At 38.4% G+C, this 22,617-nt stretch overlaps 5 protein-coding genes across 8 annotated transcripts; 1 reads left to right on the top strand and 4 right to left on the bottom strand.

Moving 5' to 3' along the window:
• LOC140786553 (B3 domain-containing protein Os03g0184500-like) lies at window positions 1-2,736 on the top strand. 3 transcript variants are annotated; one of them, XR_012108653.1, is made up of 8 exons: window positions 1-211; window positions 308-406; window positions 482-513; window positions 605-779; window positions 887-1,093; window positions 1,169-1,249; window positions 2,033-2,098; window positions 2,199-2,736. XR_012108653.1 is itself a non-coding variant. In XM_073135072.1 (7 exons), exons 1-6 carry the CDS (start codon window positions 74-76, stop codon window positions 1,205-1,207), a joined length of 582 nt encoding a protein of 193 aa, XP_072991173.1. In that variant the 5' UTR covers window positions 1-73; the 3' UTR covers window positions 1,208-1,249; window positions 2,033-2,469. The 3 variants fall into 3 exon arrangements, 2 of the variants coding, with proteins under 2 accessions (XP_072991173.1, XP_072991162.1); XM_073135072.1 differs by having other exon boundaries at window positions 995-1,093; window positions 2,033-2,469; XM_073135061.1 differs by having other exon boundaries at window positions 2,033-2,469.
• Window positions 2,393-5,002, bottom strand: LOC140795749 (probable LRR receptor-like serine/threonine-protein kinase At1g67720). Its single transcript, XM_073148506.1, has 9 exons — window positions 4,909-5,002; window positions 4,093-4,633; window positions 3,527-3,990; window positions 3,318-3,447; window positions 3,115-3,186; window positions 2,965-3,033; window positions 2,799-2,870; window positions 2,625-2,696; window positions 2,393-2,535 (listed from the first exon to the last, which is right to left on the bottom strand). Exons 1-9 carry the CDS (start codon window positions 5,000-5,002, stop codon window positions 2,511-2,513), a joined length of 1,539 nt encoding a protein of 512 aa, XP_073004607.1. The 3' UTR covers window positions 2,393-2,510.
• Window positions 5,003-6,377: 1,375 nt separating this feature from the next.
• On the bottom strand, window positions 6,378-9,015 carry LOC140780305 (UDP-glucuronate:xylan alpha-glucuronosyltransferase 2-like). Its single transcript, XM_073125748.1, is given in 4 exon segments — window positions 6,378-7,515; window positions 8,141-8,557; window positions 8,560-8,716; window positions 8,798-9,015. Coding segments are annotated over 4 exon segments (1,734 nt in total). The 5' UTR covers window positions 9,005-9,015; the 3' UTR covers window positions 6,378-6,562.
• A 3,504-nt stretch (window positions 9,016-12,519) lies between these two features.
• LOC140784659 (uncharacterized) lies at window positions 12,520-15,230 on the bottom strand. 2 transcript variants are annotated; one of them, XM_073132217.1, is made up of 7 exons: window positions 15,061-15,230; window positions 14,936-14,984; window positions 14,699-14,836; window positions 13,463-13,696; window positions 13,243-13,282; window positions 13,067-13,164; window positions 12,520-12,993 (listed from the first exon to the last, which is right to left on the bottom strand). In XM_073132217.1, the coding sequence occupies exons 1-7, from the start codon at window positions 15,141-15,143 to the stop codon at window positions 12,976-12,978; spliced, it is 660 nt and encodes a 219-aa protein (XP_072988318.1). In that variant the 5' UTR covers window positions 15,144-15,230; the 3' UTR covers window positions 12,520-12,975. The 2 variants fall into 2 exon arrangements, with proteins under 2 accessions (XP_072988318.1, XP_072988395.1); XM_073132294.1 differs by having other exon boundaries at window positions 12,966-13,164.
• Window positions 15,231-15,504: 274 nt separating this feature from the next.
• Window positions 15,505-21,334, bottom strand: LOC140780304 (protein WEAK CHLOROPLAST MOVEMENT UNDER BLUE LIGHT 1-like). The gene is made up of 3 exons (XM_073125747.1): window positions 21,047-21,334; window positions 18,249-18,996; window positions 15,505-17,653 (listed from the first exon to the last, which is right to left on the bottom strand). Exons 2-3 carry the CDS (start codon window positions 18,900-18,902, stop codon window positions 15,803-15,805), a joined length of 2,505 nt encoding a protein of 834 aa, XP_072981848.1. The 5' UTR covers window positions 18,903-18,996; window positions 21,047-21,334; the 3' UTR covers window positions 15,505-15,802.
• Window positions 21,335-22,617: the final 1,283 nt, after the last annotated feature.

Here is a 22,617-nt window from a genome sequence, read left to right as displayed (position 1 = left end):
ACAACGGTCGACTCAGCCCAGGGAGTCAAGAAGAGACCTTTGCCCTTTCTCTTCTTTACTCTATCCCAAAGAGATGGCGAAGAAGCAATCCATAACCTACGAGGAGGTGCGACAGAGGAAGCTAGAGGAGAACAAGAAGAAGCTGGAGGAGCTAAATCTCCATCATCTCTCCATTGTTGTTCAAAAGGAAGCATCCCCCAAGACCTCGGAGGTGCATGGCGACCCGTCATCCCAAGACCCTTTTCCTTCATCAATGGCTTGTTGGGCCTTCTTGGTTTTAACTTCTTCTTCCCCTGTGATGGAGCAGGCTAAGCAGAGGAAGCGGAGGATTTCCCCAGAAGGGATTCATTCGCCTCCGAGGAGGTCGCGTCGCCTCGCTCAACTGCCGGAGACCAACTACCATGAAGTAAGCTAGCTTTATCATTATTTTTCTAGTTTCTAATGTTGTCCTACGAGATTTTGTAATCCAATACTTGGGCAGGTAGCTTCGGATGTCATGGAGAAACATACGAGGTTCGTAAAAATGCCTTATTCTAGCTCTTAAATGGCCATTTTTTTTTTGGCGTAATATTAATATTAATGTGTTTTCTCTTATCATCGGTAGGGTTCTTAGGAGAACATTTAGACATCTTTATATGTCAGATAGAGCATCTGTTTCCTTTGAAGATCGGTTGTCTGCTCAAAAGAAAGCAGAAGAAATCGAGTCACAGCTTGATCCAAAATTTCGTAGCTTTGTAAAATCAATGATGCATTCACACGTTATACGAGGTTTTTGGCTGGTGAGTATATGACAATGAGGTGGTTAACAATGTCATATTCTACGCTGAATCAGTTAGGATGTGATATGTTTTTGATTGTATTATTTTTGTATCAATCTTGTGAATAGGGCCTTCCTAAGCAATTTTGCAACAGCTACCTACCAAAACACGATGCAACCATTACTCTAGTGGATGAAAAAGGGGATGAGTTTGAAACTAACTATCTTGCATATAAGACAGGATTAAGTGGTGGATGGCAAGGCTTTGCCATATTTCATGAATTAATTGATGGAGATGCATTAGTTTTCCAGTTGATCAAGCCCACAATGTTTAAGGTAACAATTTGTTTCTCTTACGAAGAAATGCTGCTTAGTGATACATTGATTACTAAGTTGTTATTTAACTTTCAGGTATATATAGTTAGAGCAACTGGCTGTGGTTCTACTTGATCAGATATACTTTGTAATTAACCCAAAAAGAGATGGCACCAGGTGATTTCTATCTGTTTCAGTTGCAGAATATAGAGTAGATTTAACTTTTTTTTTTAATCTTTAATATAAAGGGTTTTTACATATGCAATTGAGAGGAATCTAAATGAGGGGATAATTACCAAAATCAAAAGGATCAGATATAGAATTGAATTCAGAAGTGGTGTAGGATTCTGGTTAAGTTATGTGATTCTGGAAGGGAAGATATGACTAAGTTGCATTTAAGCACATCGACGCCATCTGCTTATTAATATAACTTCTTACATTCGGTCGTAGTTAGCAAACTGGACCTGATGTTGATCCGGGTAGAAGTCGGGTCACCCAGACGGACTCTAGTTAATTTTAGATTATTTAAATAGTTAAATAATATATTTGTAATGCTAAAACTAAACAGATATATCTATAAAAGCAATACTATTGTATTTCTTTTATTTTTTAGCCATTTTAACTAATATTTAGGTTTTAAGTGTATTAAATCAAATGACTTGGTACAAAGTCTTATCTTAATTATGTTTCTAATTTTAAAAATATAATTATTTTATTTTAGGACTAAATTACCCTTAAGGTAAATAATAGAATAGTTGAATTTAAGGATAACCAAGTAACTTTGAAAAAAAAAAGAGTAAGCAATCTAGTCAGTTCGCAAATACCTGACTAGATTGTATGGTTCACCTATCCAACCACTCAGCCTAGTCCAATTCTAATAACTATACATTTGTACAATTAGTATGATATCTGTAAATGAGACCATTGTCCTAGTTTAATCATGTATATTTGGCTATGCAGGTAACAGTTCCAAATGAAATGGTGAAAGCACAAGTTGATTAACCAATTTCAAGACATGCTTTCAATGTACTCTTCTGCTCTGTACTCTTTTAAGTGATTAATATGGTCTAAATTTGTTCTTCTGAAGTATGGTTTCTGAATTGATTTCCAATTATACCACATTCAGTGATGGTGGTGATGCAGGCCTACCTCCTGCTCATAAGGAATACTCAAAGAGCACTCTGAGTAGCATACCATTGGTTCTGATGAGCATCCATCTTGCTGCATATATATAACAAGCTATAGACATGATGTTTGGACTTTTACTCATATTGCACTTAACTCATATAACAACTCATATTGCACTTCACCACCTTTTACCTCATCAATATTACTCTTTGGCATGAGATCAACTGTCTGTTTCTAAGAAAAAGATCAGACTGAAGAGCTTACAAACATTCTGGTACTCAATCTCTTTCTTTGTCTTGTTCTTCTTACCTCATTCCAAACGGTTTCCATAAGTTCTGCGATCACCAGAATAAATTAGTCATCTAAGCAAGCTACAATACTAATGATTCTTGCATGGTAGTGACAAGTAATGGTTTCAGCTTACTGCATGTCTAGTCCAGGTTTGCTTCTCAGACTCTCTGGAATTTGGCCTGTCAGGTTATTGTTGTAAAGGTATCTGTGATCCAAACGATATAGTGAAAATTTTGAGCTTCATCTAGCATATGGAATTATAGTTTTCAGGTTGTCATTATTTAAGAACAAAAAGAAAAAGACATACAGCTCTTTAAGGTTGTTGAGTTCTCCCAGCGATGGAGGGATCATTCCGCTGAATTCATTGTCATTCAGATGCCTTCAGTAGGAAGAGAAAGGAGGACAAAGTAAGATAGAAGTCTGGAAATAAATCATCAAAGTAAAATGGGAGGACAAGAACCATTTGAGCTTACAAAGTTACCAATTTCTTTAAATTCCTCACGTCTGGAATAGGGCCAGATAACTTGTTCCCGCCAAGCCAACTGCGAATATTTGAATAGTTGAAAATAAAATAGGTCATGTGTTCTCTTAACCTAGGCATCTTTCTGAAATAACCAGCTTACATGTTTGTGAGAGCCGTTAAATTGACTATGCCATCAGGCAGTGATCCTGAAAGGCCATAATTTGTGAAGTTTCTGCCATTGATCATCAAACAAGAGATAATTCATGCTCGAGTAGAGATCAAAGAAATACCAAAATGATCCACTAAATAAATATTAACATCTTTGTAAGTGAATTGGTGAGTAGTGATCAGATCTGAACTCACAGTGATTCTACTCTGAAATCATTTGAGCAGATTATGCCAGTCCATGAATTTTGCAGTGGTAGGCAAGGATCTCCACTCCAGTCAGACGGGGGATTCTTTATGCTTCTAGCAAGCTCATTCATCGCAATCACTGCACCAATTCATCACCTAGACTGAGGAATTGCACATAAAACTGGTCCATTTTACATATAGAGTAGGGAATTGAATACCATCTCTAGTGATGGTTTTCCCGCCAAGAGGCACTATTTGAAAGATCTCTCCAGCATTGATTACTGGACCTACGGGGGAGTCCTCATCAGGAGTCAGTGTGATATGGGTCTCCCCCGCGAGTTGCAACTGCGAGGCATATACCATGACACCGTCGGCCGAGACATTGAGACCTTTGTAGAAGTCCTTGCCATTCACTACGACATCGAATACCCTCCAGCTGAATGGACTCGGAGTTCGGTTATCCTGAAAATAGAGTGCTACATAGTAGCTATCATTAGGGAGTGCCACCGCCGGCCACTGGACAACAAGTTGCTTTCCTCTGCTGGCAGTCAGAGCACTCCGCAATGCCATCTGCGGTGGAAAGTTCCAAAAGTCCGTCGACGACACGTTCGAATGGCTCTCAACTATCAGGTTTGCATCCATGAAAGAAGACCAGTATCGATTGAATTGATCATCTGGATAGCTAGTTCAGTATCCACATTGTCAAACACCATGTCAGGCTACTAAGACATTTCAATTTTCGACAATTACTAGTAATGTAAAGCTTGAATTGGCATCAATGTACCTGATGATGTTGCCATCATAACCGAAACTGTGTCGAGCAATTGTACTTAGCGCGTATTTCGTGAAATCAGTAGAATTATACATAGAATCCTCCAAGCTTACCAATTCAAGAGCTGAAATGAATGGACTTGAGACTGTATCCTTGTTCCTAGCCAAGCACACACTCAGTGTCTTCCCTTGTGCTGCAACTACAATCTCATAGTAGGATGTGAGGCCCTTGGCATAATTCTCTGATGTATTCACAGAGCTCCATTTCGTGCCCTCGATGATCTGATCAAACACCGGAGGCTCCTTACCGCCATCGAAACCTCCATAGAAGTATGTTGTTCGGATCAAATACTTGGCTTCTTTGATCACAGGGAAAACATAGCAATATTTTCGAGCTGATTCGTCGGGAAAATAGCGAAGCGTGGACAGTATTGGCAAGATGTTAGGATTGTCAATTGTTGAGACATTTCCGACATCGATGAATCCTTCATCTTGGATCCATCTGATGCTCCCAAACTGATCCTCCTTGTCACAGCCACAATTTATGTAGTAACCTATGCATCATAAGATTTGTTTTCATTACAACAACAAAGATTACATGTTTGTCATTATATACGTGTGATTCTTTTCTTTCACATAATAGCATTCAAATTGAGGATTCCTATAGTATCTGAAGGGACCAGATCATGCCATGCTATTATTTACTCTCTCTCTCTCTCTCTCTCTCTCTCTCTCTTTATATTTTAAATAAGTGATGGCAACCTAAGAATTGAATTATAACATATTTAGAGCGACATGAAAGGAAACATATTTAAACGCAGTTATTTACCTCTAGGAAGAGGAATTGAAGCATGGAGGAAGGAAGGGAAGATGGTCAGCAGGATGAGGATTAGGAGGAGGTAAAAGGAAATGGAGATTGGCATAGTTTAGTATGGGGGAAACATCCAAAGTGGGAGTCCCCAAGAGCTGGAGGGGGGGACAACGCAGAGTTATTGTGATCAGGAATTAATTGGTTGCATGGCCCAAAGGGAAGAAAGAGATTGAATGGGTGGAAGAAACTTCATAGGATCTTGGAGTTCTTGGGGGATTCTTGCAGGGTGTTGACATTTGGATAGATTCTGTTGAGGTTTGAGGTGCAAAAATAGCAATTATTGACCTAGTCAAACAGTTAAATACTTTCTAACAAAATTTTGGAAATTATGGAGCAAATGCTTTGCTTTTTAATTATCGGACTTCCATGGTTACTTTTTGATATCTGCAAGTTGCAATCAGAGTAACTTGAATAACATATATATATATATATATATATATATATACTCTTTATAGAAATAAATATACAAATAAGAATAGGAGTATTTTTATTTTTTTTGTAGTTAAAGTGATTTAGAAAACTATATATATATATATATATATATATATATATATATATATATATATATATATATATATATATATATATATATATATGCGAACGCACCCACATACACAGAAAATAACTTTGGATAGAACACTTGCCATTTTTATTGAATTTAACTCTTTATCTAGTTACAAAGTGAAAGTATGAGTTGAACAAAATAGTAGCTTTAGGAGTAATAAAATATTAACTTAATTTACCCAACTAATTCTATTCTTATATGTCCAAAAATAATTCATTAACCAGAGTATCTCTATTCACAATCGCTAACGAATTATTAGGCACAGAATTATCTCAAAATGAAGAAAATTCTTTGAGCTACTGAGATTGGCTAATCAATTAGCTGACTATTTAGCCTCCCATAGCAATGTCTGAAAGAAAAAAGATAAAAAAAAATGTTGGTAAGAATGTAGTTTTATCAAACCCTAATTTTTGAGCCCTATGCCCTAAGCCCCATGATTTTTCAAGTGGTCTAATGGTCAGTCAAAAGATAGAGAATGCCCGGTTGTACTAAAAATAAAGCATGACAATATATGGCCTTCTAAGACACTGCAAGGATAAAACTTCAACTTCAAGTTTAATTTGTTTAATAATTCAAGGAGGAATAAAAGGTACTAATTAAAATAGCATGCCCATCCGTGCTTTTAGTACCTCATGTCATGTGTAAATAACCACCAACCGTATGGGCCATGCATCATCCCACATGTTGGTTGGTTGGTGCACCTAATTCACCATTTCCATTAAAATTGCTCTCTCTCTCTCTCTCTCTCTCCTTTCTAATTCTCCCTTACTGGAAACTACTCTCTTAACTAGTCTGAGGTTGATCGTTTCATTTAGGCGTATAAACATCACATATATATTTGATACAGTACAATAAATGAGGCTAAAACAACAACATCATCATCAAAGAGTCCATTAATAAAATCTATCAAAGAATTTTAAGAGATTTACTCCTATACATATAAAATATATATTCCAAAGAGGAAGGGGGGGTGGAAAAATTATATTTCTCTCTCGATCTCTCTCTCTCTCTCTCTCTGCAAGAAGTAGATGGAGGGAGTAAGTTGAATTAATTAATTTGGGGTGAGATGCTCATCCTCTGATCCGTGATGTTCCACCTCCAATGGCCATCACTATACCCCATCTTCTCCGCATCCCTCCTATCCCACTCCAAGTCCTTCTTCCTTTCGTCCGACAGCAAACACAACGCCTTCAATCCCTCCTCCATCTTGTCGTGTAATCTCCACCACGTCCGATGCGCCGCGTCGCTGGCGTAAACCCTTTGGTCGTCCTTGTTCCAGTTGCAGTCGTAGTCTCTGTAACACAACCATGGCTTCAATCCGAGGTAGTGGACGGCGTACACTTTCGGTGGGTCCGCACCGTAGAGGTGATCTTTTAAGCTCCTCTCCGCCGTCGTGTTCGCCCAGAAGTTCTTTAGGTAGTTCACCCTCCGGGGGAGCCGATGCCACCAGACGAAGACCTCGTTGAGGAAACCCTGGTCGCCGCCGTTGTAGGAGACGATGTCCCTGCGGCGCATCATGAGGGCGTTGAAGGTGCAGTTGGAGGGCTCGATGACCATGACGCCGGAGTTGAAGATGACGCCGTCGTTTCCCGTGGCGGAGATCTGGGGGAAGCGGAAGAGGATGTCGAGGTTGCGGAGGACGAGGATGTCGGCGTCCACAAACACGACCTTGTCGTAGTCGGTGAGCTGCCACAGCCGGAACTTGCTGTAGTTGTACTCATTGTAGGTGTACTTCTTGGCCCGGGGGTTGCGGATGCGCTTAATCTCGCGGAGGATCCAACCGGCGGCCACCAGCGCCTGTAGCTGACGCCGCCGGATCGACTTGTCGTGGAGGAGGACGAGGTCGCTTGTGGAGCCCGTGCGGCGGATGCTCTGCGCTAGCATGATCGCTCCGCAGAGGTAGGCGTCCGAGGAGTGGAGCACCGTCGCGTACGCCTCCCGACGGGGCCGCCGGCTCGCCGGCGTCGCCAGTTTGGACACGTCAAACACCTCGTTTATTCCTACAGCAATTCAATCTCTTAAAATAATATACAAATATTGTATAGAGATGGATATCACGTAATGACAAATAGAACCATAGACAGGGTGTGATCGTGCCAAAGACTTAACTTGTAAACTAAGGTTGAATTGGATAACCAGCCCCATCTCTTTCTTAGCTACCATATCTTAGTTTATCCGTATAATAAATAGATCAACTTCCCTTGAATCGAAATTAGCCAAGCTCTCCGTATCCTATAAATTGTTATTGGATAGTACGTATCATTCTGCCCAATTATGAAACCGCACACGACAACATCTTTTGCGACAATTGGCCTGGGAGGTCAGGTGGGGCCCTGGGGGTCCTTTGGTTTTCTTCAAAACAGGAAAGAAAGGAAATTTGAAGTTGATGTGCCATCTAATATGCCTTCTACCTACCATTAACGACATCCATAAATTGCAGCTTTAAAACATATAATTGATATCCCCTGTTTCCACTTCCTTACATCTAGCTCTAGTGCTCTACTACAACCACTTTAGGGCGGTGGAAATTAATTAACCTATAATAATAATAATAATCAATTAATTTAAAAAATTTAAATTAAAAAAAAAAAAAAAAGATCCAAGAGATTGAAATTAATAATTTACCTTCTCCCCAGAGTGGCAAAGCGAGGTTGCAGGATCCGAGCGGCAACCTGACCTTGTCCTCCAACCTCTCCGCCGAGGTCTCATACACCCACCAATCTCCCTCCCTGGCCGCCAAATCGTCGCACCGGAAGAGCTCCATCATCGGCTCGCATGGGCTCAAGAACACCACCTTCACCGCCCCGCGCCGGTCCCGCCTCCCCTTCCTCACTGCCAAGTTCGCGGCCACCAGGTGCACCTGCAGCCTGGCCACGTCCCTCGCCCACCCCTTCTCCGTCCGCCGGCACGGCAACTTGGCCACCACCACGTCCACCGCCTCGTACCTGGACAAGTCCGGCATCGGGATGTCCGGGCACGACGGCCCCTCGATCTCCTCCTCCTCGTCTATCCACTCTGGGAACAAATCCTTCCACTCGAAATTCCCGACGCCTGCTCGAACTCAATCCTCGTCGTCCTCCTCCCCTTCTCCACCCCCCACCCCGCCAGCTCATCCTCCCCCATGTTCACCAATCCGATCCTCTCATCCCCACGCAAAAATCTAGGAGCTCTCTCCTTAGCAATCCTCTTCTCATTCCTCATCTAATCATTAAAAATCAAACACTCCATCACAACTTTCAAATCAATCACGTATAAATATATCAATCCCCAAACCTTACTAACCTTACTGACGGCGGGAGCGCAATTCCGGAAAGTGCAGCGGACGAGGGAGGCGGCGTTGTTGTCGAAGAGGGAAGAAGGTTGGAGGAGAAGAATGGCGATGTAAGCAGCCAAGAAGAAGACCAAGAAGGCGACATTGATCCTAACAACGATTGCTCTCGAAGGAGGAGTACTACTACCCTTGAACATCTCCCCTCCTCTTAGGCCCATAGCTATGTGGGTTATGTATGGATGTATATATATATATATATATATACACACACACACACATCTATCTATTTGATAGGTGATGGATTTGCGAATCTTTGTTTATTAGTGAGCTAGCTACCAAGTTAATTCTTGGCCTTTGTCGTGGGTAAGATGTTTCAGGGGTCAAAATGTAAATTACTTTCTTTGCAATTTAGCCCTCGGGGTTATATTTGAAGCTTCCTATTTATTTCTCCTCCCTTGGCCCTTGCTGTTGAGATTGCCACATCACAGGGGTCTTTCGTTAATGGCTTCTTTTTAGTTTAACAATCTTTGCTATTTTGCCCTTTCTTTTGCATCAAGTTACAGTAACTTACTATTATGTAATTAGTATTTATCACGTACTCCATGCGAGCGATTTTTTTTTTTAAAATTCTTTGAGTATTTTAAAGTTGAAAATTTATGATTAATAGAGCAACGATATGTTTTAAAAGAAGAATTTTTAGGTTAATCCAGTAGTTTTATTTAATTCAAACGCCGCCGGAACATATAGTACATGAATATTTAGACCATCGTTTTAATCTCTTTTGGTATATTAAGGTCACAATGGAGATTAAACCTTGTGATGATGTCTAAATGGCTTATTCTCCTACCTACTTCTGTTGGTTGCCAAGTCTTAATCTTGTGTTTAAAAGAAGCCAAGGCTAAGGGAGGAAAATACTATATGATCGTGAAAGCAACTCATGCATCAACCCACAGACCTTTTCTTTTCTTTTTCTTTTTTTTTTCTTTCTTTTTTTTCCTTTTTTTTTTTCCGTAATGGTAAGAGATGGATTGGACATTACTTTCCCACCAAATATGAACAGATTCTTATCTGTTAGTTAAGAAAAGCGAGAAGATTTATTAGCTTCCACAGAATGCCAAAACTGTTGGTGATTTGGCTATTTCTTTTGTCATGATCTATAAACTTTAGTATTCTTTAATTTACCATAGCACCAAATGCAGGGAAATGCTACCATTCTTAACTAGATAATTAACTTTGTGAAACTTTTGATTAAAAGAAAATAATAGGGCAAATTACATCTGTTTGTAGTTTGATGCGTTACTATATATCTTACAATTATATAGTTTAAATTTAAGTAGGTAATCCTCCTTAGAACAAAACTATACGGCGCCAATATTTTTCACCATAAAGAATATATTTTCATAGAGTAATTAAGTCTTTTTACATCTCCATTAATAATTTACCAACACTTGGTTTGGAACAAAGATGGTTAAGTATTTAACTTTAAAGTACATGAGAAGAAGCTAAAATTGAAACAAACCATATTTATTCAATTTTCATTTGAAAATAATCTGAAAAAAAATGTATCTAATGATAAATGTATGATTACTAGTTGGATGAGTTAATATGTATTCTTGATTGAATATTTAAGCAAGATGCTTCACACCCAATTCAGAAAAGGATAGGATGCAGTAGATGATAAGGATGAATCTAATATACTTTTATGTTTATAATTTTCTATGTATAATTGCTTATAAGAACAACAATGGTGGTCTTCACAATGAGATGTGTGTGCTTGGCATGAAACCAGTAGAGGTTCAACATCAAATAAAATAAACCAATGGCCACTTCACCTATCATTCTCTCTTTATGAGCTAGCAGTGGAGGAATTAATAAAAAAAATATATATATAAACAAACCAATAAAAAATTTCTATATGTCCATTTATGAGGGTGTTACATTGGTTGTTAATTACTCCAAATTAAACTTGGCTAATTTTTGGTAAGGCATTCCAAAACTATTGGCAAAATGAATACCATAAACCATAAATGGCTCATAGAAAAAAGAAGAAGAGAAAACTATATGGCAACCAGCCATAAAAAAATCAGTATGAAATCAATTTAGAAAGTAGCTATCATGTTCAAAGTCCAAACTAAGCATCAGAAAAAGGATATGCGCATGCACCATCTTCTAGTTGCAATGCAACTAGGATTGACCAATCTAGGGCTCTTCTTCCTTCTTCCTTTTTTTATTTTCTTTCTAACTTCTCATTGAACAAATAAAGGTAGAATGCATGAGCCATATACTATGTTAGTATTGGAGAAAGTTCCAATGACCAATAACCTTTGTTGGGCATGTTATTAATTTGTCTCACATACGTAGGCCCTCAAAATTATTATTATTATTATTATTACTGTTATTACTGTTACTACTATACTTTGAGCAGTTCTCGTAGATCATCATTTCATCAGCATATTGATAAGTTTGAGAAGGACTTAAGAACTCCTTAAGTTGGACATGTACTTTCTATAGGGTTGTTCTCATTTTCCATCTCTATTGGGATGTATAAGGCCTAGCTAACTACAGCAAAATGGAAAAAAAAAAATTTATTTGTCACATATTTGTCATTGATATAAATAACTAGTTCATGTGGAGCTCAGAAGAGATATTAATAGTGATTTTGGATTTTGCTTATTTTTTTTTTAATTCTCATCACGCTTATAATAATAATAATAATAATTTTGATTTCATAATTTTATTTGTCCATCTACAGCATCTTAATTCAAAGGTTAGTGGCTTACCTCAACTGCTACATTAACCAAATTCTCTCTTCTAATTCTAAAAAAGAAATGGTTGATAATTATATCAGAGCTACCTGAAGACTTTGACTAGAGTTTAAATAAGAAGGAACAAAATAAATTCTTATTTTGGTGTGTTATATGGAAAGAGGAAACTGAGGACTAAAGTTATGGAAGTCATCTTGAATTCTTAATTGCTTGAGATGAGATTGTTTAGGTACTTGTTAGTTGGCAAGTCATTAAGTTAGCTTTGTATAGTGAAAGATGAAATTGTAATTCTAATTCATCTCACCATCGATCCTATCCTATTCTTTTGATGTCCATGATCCAGCTACCTAATTAAAGCGAAGCACATGTATTTGGCTCAAAAACTAAAGCATGCACATGTATGACATACGTTCTACTCATGGTTTTCTCAATTATTTTGCAAATAATTCTGGGGAGTTGAAGGAATACTTAGAAAGTCAGAAGCGTGATGTTTTGGATTTCTCATGATTCATGCTTGATTGTTTGTCAACTTCGTTAATGTATTTATAAATACTTTATATAATATAGTCTGGTATTTATGAATATTTTATGAATGCATAAAATAAAATGCAGGGTATTATTAGGGATAGCAAAAATAGATCCTTGTGCTCTGTCTCTTATGTAAAAGTAATTCATTTTCCATACGAATGAACCTTTTTTCTTTGTCTGATGATAAATTATTCCTCGTTAGAACTTCCATTCCAGCCTGGTAACACCAAAAATGGCCAAGATTAGAATGATTTCAGTAAGCCTTTCTGCTCTTTACTTTCTTATGGAGAGTAAGAACATTTTATAGAAAAGATCACTGGTTCCAAAATACAGTTTTCTGAAGTTTATTTTTTAATAACTAAATTCGCTGTCCATGCCAATTGCATCTAATATGAAGTTCACCAAAACACACAGCTAAGAGCATCTTACATGAAATGATATGCCAATTGTAAAATTTCATGTGCACTTGATCATGCTTCTATGAAAACAGAGAATGTCAATGGAGTTATTCCATCATAATCAGTACCGATAATTTATCGGTTTACAGAGAACTTCCATGCATACTAACTAGTTTTGTTCTTTCATCCAGGTCAATGTCCAGGCCAAGGATAGTTACCTCCTCTGAGTCAACTGTCATGAGAAATATCACAATACAAAGCAAAAGTGATATATATAAGCTCAAATTCATTCTAAATATCATCATTGTACAACACAGTACTGAAGGAGCAAATGAGTGGCAGTTTCATGTCGCCCCATATTGTAGACAGTTAAATGAGGTCCGGTGGTCCAAAGGAACTGGTACTGCACATAGGTACACAAGCTCGAGAACAAGATGGGCAATAAACAAGAATCTACTGCAAAGGACCATTCCTTCTTTGATGTTGGGATAATGGTCTTTATAAGATCTCGGAGATCTGCATCAAAGATCACATTGTATTGGTCAAAAGATTAAATGATCAATGTTAAATTTTATACTGTCGAACTCACATTTATTGGCATCTCTGCAATAACAAGACCACTGCTCTCTTCAATTCCTTTAAGGGTTACCACTTCACCTCCAACAACCATGTTGATCACAGTTCCATCTGCAAAGGCATTAAACTATCCCGATCACCGTAATTTTGGGCAAGAAACACCAAATTAATAGTGGTGGGAAAGATAACCTGCTGCTAAACAAGTTGACATGCGCCTTAAGTATGTTTCCTGAAAGAAACTGTAATGTCAGTATACCATTTTCAACTTGCATAACCAAAGTAGCTCCAGGGGCACAAAACTCATAGTGTGCATTTAAGACCTTCCAAGTGTCAAGAACAGAACATATGGAATCAATTTCATCAATAGAATGTTGATAATTTCATATAATACATTACATATTTCGTTTACCTTTTTCAATGGCAATTCATAATTTATCAAAACACGAGCCACTAGAGGTGCCTCTCCTGAGGCAGCTATAGGAAGGCAGGCATCTGTTACAACTATGATGCTAGACTTGAGAGTCATACTTCCAGATTCAAGGACATCCCCAGAACAATCATTGTAACCTTGATTCCACTCTGCAGTTAATTGACGAAATTTTTCCAGTACAGATGCACGTTCAGTTTCAGCCTGATCACTGTACTGCATTCAAAAGCTAAATAAATCATGTATAATATACTTAACCATAATTTAAAGAAGCAAGAAAATAGCAGCTAATTAAGATAGTAATATTTATCTTCCAACCCCCGTCACACAATGATAAGCACAAAGAACTTAGTCAGCTCCAACAAGGGGGCTCAGAACAACTACACATTATAAAGAATACTGTAAAATATGAACTTAGGTCTCACGAACAAAAAACTGAATGAGAAAGGAATTGGAAAATATGAAAACCACAATAAATCATAGTGCAACTAATCTGATCAACTAGAATTTCCATACATATATCATATATGCATCACAATGATGTATGTAGTACTTTTAACTTCTTGTGCTCCCACATTGTCAGTTGCCAATCAGAGACATGATGCACCAAGCTTGCCATTCTCATTACCGAAGTTGTCAACATATTTTTCTTCTCTCAATTCAAGCTATTAGTCCTTCAGAAGTCTTAAGAATGCTGAACGCTCCACGAGAAGCCACTGGCCCAACCACTCATGTACATCATATTTAGCAAGGATTTTTCCTCCTTTCTTGTCCATAAGCAAGTAACATCATCCTGTGTTTCTATCTTTTAGAGGAAGGAGTTTCGCATCTAGCCTCTGCATCCTACTTCTTACTTATTAACATTCCACTTATTCCAGAGCCAAAATAAGCAAAACAATTATATTAACAACTACGACATCCAGTAGTGGACTTGCTTATACATGAACAAATGAGCCATATCTCTGCTACAAGCTGCAATAGATAAATTGATTGCTTTCCTGAGATGAGTGAAGCTTCTATAATATCAAGGAAATGCAAATTTGGAATTATCATATTTTAATTATGGATTCATAAAAATTATAACCCTAGGTTCGATTGTACAGTGTCAGAATTTTCCTAACATGTTAATATCCACAATCATTTTCCCAACCAAAAAATAACCCCCAAAATGCGATCTTTTCATTAAGAAAGAGCGAATAGGATTGCCAAGTCATTTACCAGAGGAGAAAGAGAGATGAAAGATAGATTCGAGACTGCGGAGCAAACGGCATCGAGCTCATCCCGCGAGCTGCAACATATCACCATAGGAAGCGAGGGTCGACGCCCCGCGAGCCCGAGAAGATCCACCAATGTCTCCTATAAATCACGAATTCGCTAATTTTCTCTACCTCAGCCAAGGTAAACCAAAACGTTGAATAGAAAGCGATCCAAAGTGAGAGATTAAAAAAAAAATACCATCTTGAACTGGAGGCGATCAACAGCAACATAGTAGTGGCGCCCAGGGCTGTTCCGATTCAGGAAGGAGAGATAAGAATCCGATAAAGAAAGGGAATAGAAAAGAATTAGGGTTTCGCGGAAACCTGAGATGGGAATGGGAGGAGGAAGCGGGAGGAGATGGAGAAGGAAGCGAGTCTGGGAGATCGACGACGGCCGTTCCTCTCATAATTTCACTGTTTGCCGTGACTGGGGTTAAGCGGTGGGAATAGAGGGGTTTATTCGTCGTTTCCCCCAAGAATATCTCAAAACGGGATAACTACCATGGAATAACTATCAACCTTGCGAATATTCTGTAGGATTACCCTAATGTATAAATGTCATTATTTATTATTTATAAATATATATATGAATATATTTTTTAATTATTGAAGAAATCGTTTCCATTTGCGAAAATCCAAAACTATATGTTGTTAATTATTGACCACGAATACAATAAGCTTTATTTACGTCCGAGGCCAAAATTATATTGATGCATGTTACATAAGAGATGCATTAAATAAAAATAGAAAGATGAAAACAAGAACAAATTGTGAAGCAAATGGAATGCCCCCCATCTCAAATCTACAACAATATTATTTCATGCCTGCCTGAATACATAGAATGATAGTTTCTCATGCAGGCCTCTCTAACATAGTACAAATTTAGATTTCAGTAGTTCTGGACTTCATACAAATGTATTATTCATTGTTTTCTCCATGACCCTATACCGATAAATTACAAGCTTGAACCAAACCCACTTATTAAACAAATTTAATGACTTAATGCACATATACAACAAAGATTATCTGAAAATTGGTGGCTAGCGACTGAAAAGGAATTCTTCTACTATTGAGGTTGACCCTTTTTTCTGGCTAAGAACATGACAATCCGTGGGAGAAGTGACTTCTTCTTCCTTACCTTCGTATCGGATACAAATTCGTCTGGGCTACTTACTGCTGTATATAACTTTGGATCTGACATTGGATGGACATAGACATCACCTTCTTCCTTGTCAAAGCCCTTTGTTTCAATGCGATGTTCGAAGCTCCCTGGTGGGCTTCTGGAAGGATTAACTGCTGCTTTAGCAGCATCACCAGCTTTACGCCGCTTCTCGTTATCAGCTCTCCATTTCCTCAATTCCTGTTCCACTCCAAGTTTTCCCTCCTTAGCTCTCTCAGATTTTTCAATCGCAACTCTCAGAGCACGCTTTCTTTCATCCATCTCCTTGTAAGCTTCATTTAATCTCTCTAAACTCTTCGACTCGGAATCCTTTGCCAACTCAACCTGAACAAAGGCAGCGGTCACCCTTACATGTGCAAGCTCTTCAGCTTCGTGAGCACTCTTGCTAAGAGCAAAATATTCATCTACGGGAAGAGTTATTCCTCTAGGAGAATCTTCTTCGATACTTCCAGCCTGCTCGCTCTCTTGCAATGCTTTAACCGCAGCAAGTGCGAGCTTCTCCGATGCTCGAGTTGCCTCAATTTCTTTCAGTGCTGCATGTAATCTGATCTCTGTGGTGCTTGTGCTGGCCTTGGCTTGTTCTGCTTCTTCCTTGGCCCTTCTTAGCTCTTCTTGCGCCATTTGAGCAGCAGACTTAGCTTCATCTGCTTCCTGAGCTGCTTGTTGCAACACCTTAGGTAGCTCCACCATCTTTTCTCTTGTTTCCTTTTCCTTTTTTCGAATTGCTTCTAATTCTTCTTTGGTCTTATTAAGCTCAGCTTCAAGAGAAGATACTGCTATAGATGCCATCCCTTCCCTCTGCTGCAATGTTGAAAGGGTTGTTTTCTCTCTATCCAGCTCTGACTTGAGGGCCGAAGCTGCAACTCTTAAAATATTGACCTCATCTTTTGTTTTCTCTATATTCTTTTTAACTTCCTCAAGCTCCTTAGATGTTGAAACTAAGGCTTCCTGAATGGACTTTTGGGTTTTCTTCAGTTCATCAGCCCCATTCTCTTCCTCAGTGCCCTCTGCTTCTTGGTTTACTTTTGCTTCCATGTAAGCTGCTAGCTCAGCATTGAGGTTGAGTAACGAAGTGGATGCTGTACTCAACTTTGACTTCAAATCCTTTGCTGATAAAAGTTGGTCATTTAGCCGTTGCAACTCCTCTTCTGTCTGTTTCAGTTCCTTTTCCCAAGTAAGACAATCTTGTTCTCTCGCCAAAGCTGCACCAATTCTATGTTCTTCTGCTTCAAGATGTGCTGCATGGGCCAATTCCAGTGATTCTTTGGTTGTAATAAGTTCCAGAGTCAGTTCCTCCACTGTCTTCTCAATCTCCTTTGATGCTGAAACAGCTTCCTCTGCTTTCTTGATCGACATATCTCTTTTGTTAACTAAAGATGCATACTCTTCTTGCAGTGCTTTCAACTCCTCTTTCACGGACTTCAATTCTGCTACTGCAGCTGCATGCCTAGCTTTGGCAACCTCTACTTGTGCCTTCGCTGCGACACTAGCTTCGTCAGCAATTCCTTGTTCCATTTCTTTGACCCTAAGTTGAGCAAGTTCTGAGTCCTGTTTCGCTTGGGCTTCTTCAGTTTGTGCTCTCTCCAAATTAAGTTTCAGCTCTTCTACAAGTCTTTTAGTGCTCTCTAGCTCCTCAAGTACCTGTGCTTTAGCCTCTTCTGCAGCTTCTGATTGCTTTTTGCACTCTGGAATTTCTTTCTGCACCTTCTCAAGTTCAAACCGGATATGCTTGCTCCTCTGCATGTATACAAACCAAGTCATATAATACTCGAGTGAAAAAAGAAAAAAGAAAATCTTAGTGCAGCTTAAGAAACTAAGAACCAAATGGGTTATGATGTGTGGATCTGTTGGCCATTTTCTGAAGTCCACATGGAAGAGTTGTTCTACTTCTACACATTCAAAAAAGTGTTTCTTGTTTACACTTGTACTAGTTTGATATGAGAATAGTGAACAAACTAAAAGAATGGACTCAAATTTCAATATTTTATCGAGAAAAAGTAAAGGTTCTAGAAAGTCCTCATCTATAAAATTAAAGAATAGTCCATGACGAATAATTAATAATCTGATTATCCTTTTTTTTAAAGGAGGTCAACTGATTTTCCTTGTAGTCTTTTTTCCTGCTCAAGTACGAGCAACTAACTATTTTTTATAGGCTGTAATATGATGTCAGTTAAGTGGTAACTGAACTACAAAAGCTTGCGGGGGAGATAAAAAAAGAGTTGATGAGGCAATATGGGCCTGAAGTAATGGAAAGGCTACTCATGAAGCAAGATATCAGTGATACTCATCTCCGAAGGGGATAAGTAATAGTCTTCAAAGGAATATCCATTACCTCTAGAGCCTGTGCTTTGTGAGCTTTCCAGTCGACAATTCCTCCAAACTTAGTGACAGCCTCCTTCACAGATTCAAAAGGTGCCGCAGTATCAATGAGGCTTCTGTTTGATTGTATGTTCTTTACATTGTCCGCTGGTGACCTTTTCGATACATTTTCAACCTTTGTACGATCAGGCTCATCAGGCATGACTTGAGACCTATCTTGCTTTGTATTCATTTCAGAAGATGGAGTAGATTCCTTAATGACTGGAGCATCATGTGGCTCCTCTGTGGCTTTTCCAATCTGACTAGGAGCAGCATGACCATTACTTATCTGAGCATCAGAAACACTATCAGAACTGCCATCTTCAAGCTTGTGCATTGATTCAGTTTCCATGTCTTCCATCACCTTATCCAATGAATGAGGTGCTGCATTGCTAAGCACTTCTGAGGAGGAAGGGACAGTATCATCTGTAGAAGTCCTTGATTCATTTGAGCTGATCAGCGTATCAGGTTCATTGTGGTCCAACAACAAACCGTCAGGACCATGTTGATGAATTGGTGTCTCATAATTCACACTTGGTCCCTGCTGTTGGTTAGTGTCAACATTCTCTTCTGTGACTGTGGACATTGGAGGTTCCACAGGAGTTGGCGGAATTTCTGATGTAGACATAGATGCAGTAAGCAAGGTGCCTCCAGAGAGATTTTCTTTGGCACCTTTTTTCTCTTCCTTTCCTCAATAAATAAATACTCAATCTGATTCCTTCCTGAAGACAACAACAACAACAACAAAGTGCACAATGAGTGTTATATAGTGAAGCCTTAAATATAACCATGATGTTCAACAAAGATAATTCGTCCATAAAACTTTCTTAGAGTGAAAGTTTCTCACTCTGGCACACAAAACTAACTACAGCCAGTAAAGTTGTTTCCATTTACTGATTAACAGTATTTCATCCTGTGTGCCTCTTGATACATGTCCGAATGGGTGGTTCTGGGTATTGCATAGTGACAAAGAGGATAGGTCAGACATGGCAGGCTAGAATTCAGGAAAGTGTGAGGATAAAATTAGTAGGAAGCATATTCAGAAGTTCTTCGAGAAGAGGAACAAAGAGAGTTACTATGGAATCTCATTGTGATGACAGTCAGCAGTTTAAGATAAGTCAGACAGAGGATTGACCTTCAGCAGAATGTTTCAAATAGGATAACTAGATAGTCCAAGTGATGCTAGTCCTGCAACTAGTCTATCTTGGTTTCTGATGCATTTACAAATCAAAACTCAAAAGAAATAAAGTGAGGCAAATATAAGATCAGTAAAGTAAGGCAAGTATTGATCTTACATCTATTTTCATTTCCTCAAGAGGATTATGTACAATTAAGCAAAATTATCTCATCTTTTAGCTCAGAGAAAGACATCGTGATACTTTAAACCACATATAAAACGAGGCATAGACTTTTGGAGAAATATTAAATCATTAATGTTGTACAACTAATCAAACAACTTCTGAATGCTAATTTATCATGTAAAGTAATTAAATCCTCTGACAAATGATGCTCGATGTAGACTTTACACTATATCCACCCGTAACCAGTTGCTATCAGCTAAAACTTGGATACAGCTTCTTTTACCCTAGACATATAAATCTAGTTGTTGCTTGCATGTGAATAAATCTGTATATCAGATGATATCTCTCTGTTATTATAGAATATTCCAACACGCAAGTGACACTAAAAAATCTAGTTAGCTGCATCAAGTTAAGTTGCAAAAAGCTCCAAGGATTGTCTGAATAGCCTTAATTGTTTCATAAATACCGTTTTCTAGACTAGAGTGAAGCAGAAAAGGAAGTGAAGTATTCAAGTATCTTGAAACAACATTAGTTAAAGTCAAAACTTCAAACAACATAATATAATAGCTATTTCTCACTTCAAGGGATGAATTCAGAGGAAGAAATTGAGAACTTAAAGGTTAAAACTGTAAATATTCCTTGAAAAAGAATACAGAGAGGCTGCCAGCAAAAGCATTTTCACATTGTATTAGCGAACATACAAAAACAACCAATAAGAAGACTGTGATCTACAGACAGCATCTTCTATTTTCTCTCTGGATGGTCTAGTGATCCCTTTTAATATGATGTACTGTGGACAGAGACCAAGAACACAAAAGTATCAGTGAACAAATAGTCAAACACCTAAAACAGTTAAACATTACCCTTTTGTAATCTATCAAATGAGTAACGAAACAACAAAGAAAGAGATGGAAGCACATCAAGTGACATCTAGAGAGAGAGAGAGAGAGAGAGAGAGAGAGAGAGAGTTTTGTCAAATCATGCATGTGGTTGACCCTTCCATCCACCTTAGGAGATCAATGCTAGAATTTTAAGTCCAGAAACATGACGATCCTCTCAAACGAGTAGTCCAACTTAATGAACGAATTGAATTCAGAAATTGGCAGAAATCATCCAAATGAAACATGTAAACTTCATCATCTACCTCCTATCTGCTTGCTTCTCAATAATTCACTAGAAATAGATCAGATTAGTGAGAATTTAGCTCAATACCACAAAATTTCTTTATCATGAAAAGACCCAGAATTTCCCATCTCCTAATTCAACCATGAAACCTTCCAAACAACCAAAAGATCAAACTTTTCGCAATTAAAGCAAAAAGGAAATGAGAAAAAGAAGGGAATAAAAAAAGGCAACAAAGAAGAAAACTTCACTCGGTTCCATCTTCAATTCAAGCTTCCTGACTAACAACTACAACTCTAAGCTAAACCCAAGCAAGAATCAACAAAGGGAGAGACGAGAGAAGACTTACTCGTATATCCGTGTAGTGGGTGGGAAGAAACGAACACCCCGGAAGGGAGAAACCCAACGAGACAAAAGGATTCGAAGGATCGACTCACGTGTGGGGTGGAACAAACATCTCACCGTTTAGATCCGTGTCTCTCTAGACTCCATCTCTCTCTCTCCCCCCTTCTTTCTCTTACAAATTATCACTAATTATTACGTCCTTGGAGCCATCATTAGACCAAATACGAGAATGGTTTCCTTTTATTCCAAATTACGGGGATAAAGGAGGGGAGAAAATAGAGATGTTGACCATTTCGCTGATGTTCACACCGAAAGGTGCCAACACTCACCCACTACGCCAACTCATATTCCAGGCTTCCGCATACAATCCTATGCGTCAACACAAATCCACCGTCGATCTACAATTTGACAGGTACAGACGGTGAGGATATGTCCCTACAGATAATAAATATGGGGCAGCTTCGAGGGACTACGGAGGGGGAGAGCTGTAGTGGATTAGTGATGGGTTTGTTTGTTTATTAGGCTAGGAGGGGATTAATAGAATAGAATTATTAAGGACGTGGCAGACCAAGGCAACGGCTAGAAAGTGGACTACGTCGGCGTGGGAGCGACGAGTGGCTGTCGGAAATTAATGGGTCCGGTGAAATCGATCCGAGCATTAATTGCTGGGTCCGGGGATTGGAGGAGCTGAACCGGTCCGGCTCTCTTCTTCTTCTTCTTCTTTTCCTTTTGTTGTGCTATATTTGATGTTATTTAATATTTGGCAATTTCAGATTTCTGAGTGGTTTTCTTTTGCAAAATAGGGACTGAGAACGGGTTACAGTAAAAACATAAGAGAAGATTTACCCACTCCTTACAAGCTCGTCTAACATAAGTGAAAGAGGTTAAACTGCTATTATGCAAACTAAATTCTGGCAATTTGAAAACAGCCACACATTTCGTTTCAGCTTTGAGATTCTTTGCTATATCCTGAAGCTTAAGTAAGCTTTGAAGACAGTGGTCAAGAAAAATAATTTTGCCTAAGCAGAAATTAGCGGGGTAAATCACGAGAGCCTCCCATATTTCTAATTTTTTTCGGGGAAACGAGGAGTTGAACCCAACTCTACTTGGGTGGTGTTTAAAAGTGTATATAAATTATTCTCACATTCACTCGCTCTTAGGCAAATGAAAGTGATCCTATTTTGCAATTAAATTTGACTTCGGTCGGAAATCACAAAATCTAAAATGAATTAGTCTGCATATTTTGGCAGCAATAGAAAATAGTAGGTTATGTTTTAGGTACTACATGCATTGTTGGAGTTGTTGGAAAAATTATTATTTAAACATAACTTTTTAGATATCAAACAGTACTTCAATGTTATATATTTACTATTTTAAACTCATAAATAAAAAAAATAGAAATTAGTGTTAAAGTGTCTACTGTGGCAATTGAAATAAAATCAAAATACGTTTAGTCTCTACGTCGACTATTTTTTTTCTCCGAATGAAAAGTTTTTAAGAAGAAATGAGAGATATTTGGAAGAGCCTTATTGTTATTAAAAAAAAAAATAAGCATTGAATCTTAAGTGTATACAA

This window comes from Typha latifolia, chromosome 1 (genome assembly GCF_019914945.1).
Source record: "Typha latifolia isolate L0001 chromosome 1, TyphaL0001v2, whole genome shotgun sequence".
Classification (NCBI taxonomy): Eukaryota; Viridiplantae; Streptophyta; class Magnoliopsida; order Poales; family Typhaceae; genus Typha; species Typha latifolia.
Note: the sequence above shows the minus strand (reverse complement) of the source record. Positions and strands in the feature narration are given on the sequence as shown.

Coding starts and splice junctions, on each gene's coding strand:
- LOC140786553 (XM_073135061.1), top strand. CDS start 74: ATGGCGAAGAAGCAATCCATAACCTACGAGGAGGTGCGACAGAGGAAG. Junction 212..307: donor CATCCCCCAAGACCTCGGAG/GTGCATGGCGAC, acceptor GTGATGGAGCAG/GCTAAGCAGAGGAAGCGGAG. Junction 407..481: donor CGGAGACCAACTACCATGAA/GTAAGCTAGCTT, acceptor ATACTTGGGCAG/GTAGCTTCGGATGTCATGGA.
- LOC140795749 (XM_073148506.1), bottom strand. CDS start 5,002: ATGCCAATCTCCATTTCCTTTTACCTCCTCCTAATCCTCATCCTGCTG. Junction 2,871..2,964: donor TTAAAGAAATTGGTAACTTT/GTAAGCTCAAAT, acceptor TTCCTACTGAAG/GCATCTGAATGACAATGAAT. Junction 2,536..2,624: donor AAACCTGGACTAGACATGCA/GTAAGCTGAAAC, acceptor TGGTGATCGCAG/AACTTATGGAAACCGTTTGG.
- LOC140784659 (XM_073132217.1), bottom strand. CDS start 15,143: ATGAGAGGAACGGCCGTCGTCGATCTCCCAGACTCGCTTCCTTCTCCA. Junction 13,697..14,698: donor TCATCTCTCTTTCTCCTCTG/GTAAATGACTTG, acceptor TTTTGAATGCAG/TACAGTGATCAGGCTGAAAC. Junction 13,283..13,462: donor ATGAATTGCCATTGAAAAAG/GTAAACGAAATA, acceptor AGTTTCTTTCAG/GAAACATACTTAAGGCGCAT.
- LOC140780304 (XM_073125747.1), bottom strand. CDS start 18,902: ATGTCTACATCAGAAATTCCGCCAACTCCTGTGGAACCTCCAATGTCC. Junction 17,654..18,248: donor ACAAAGCACAGGCTCTAGAG/GTAATGGATATT, acceptor GTATACATGCAG/AGGAGCAAGCATATCCGGTT.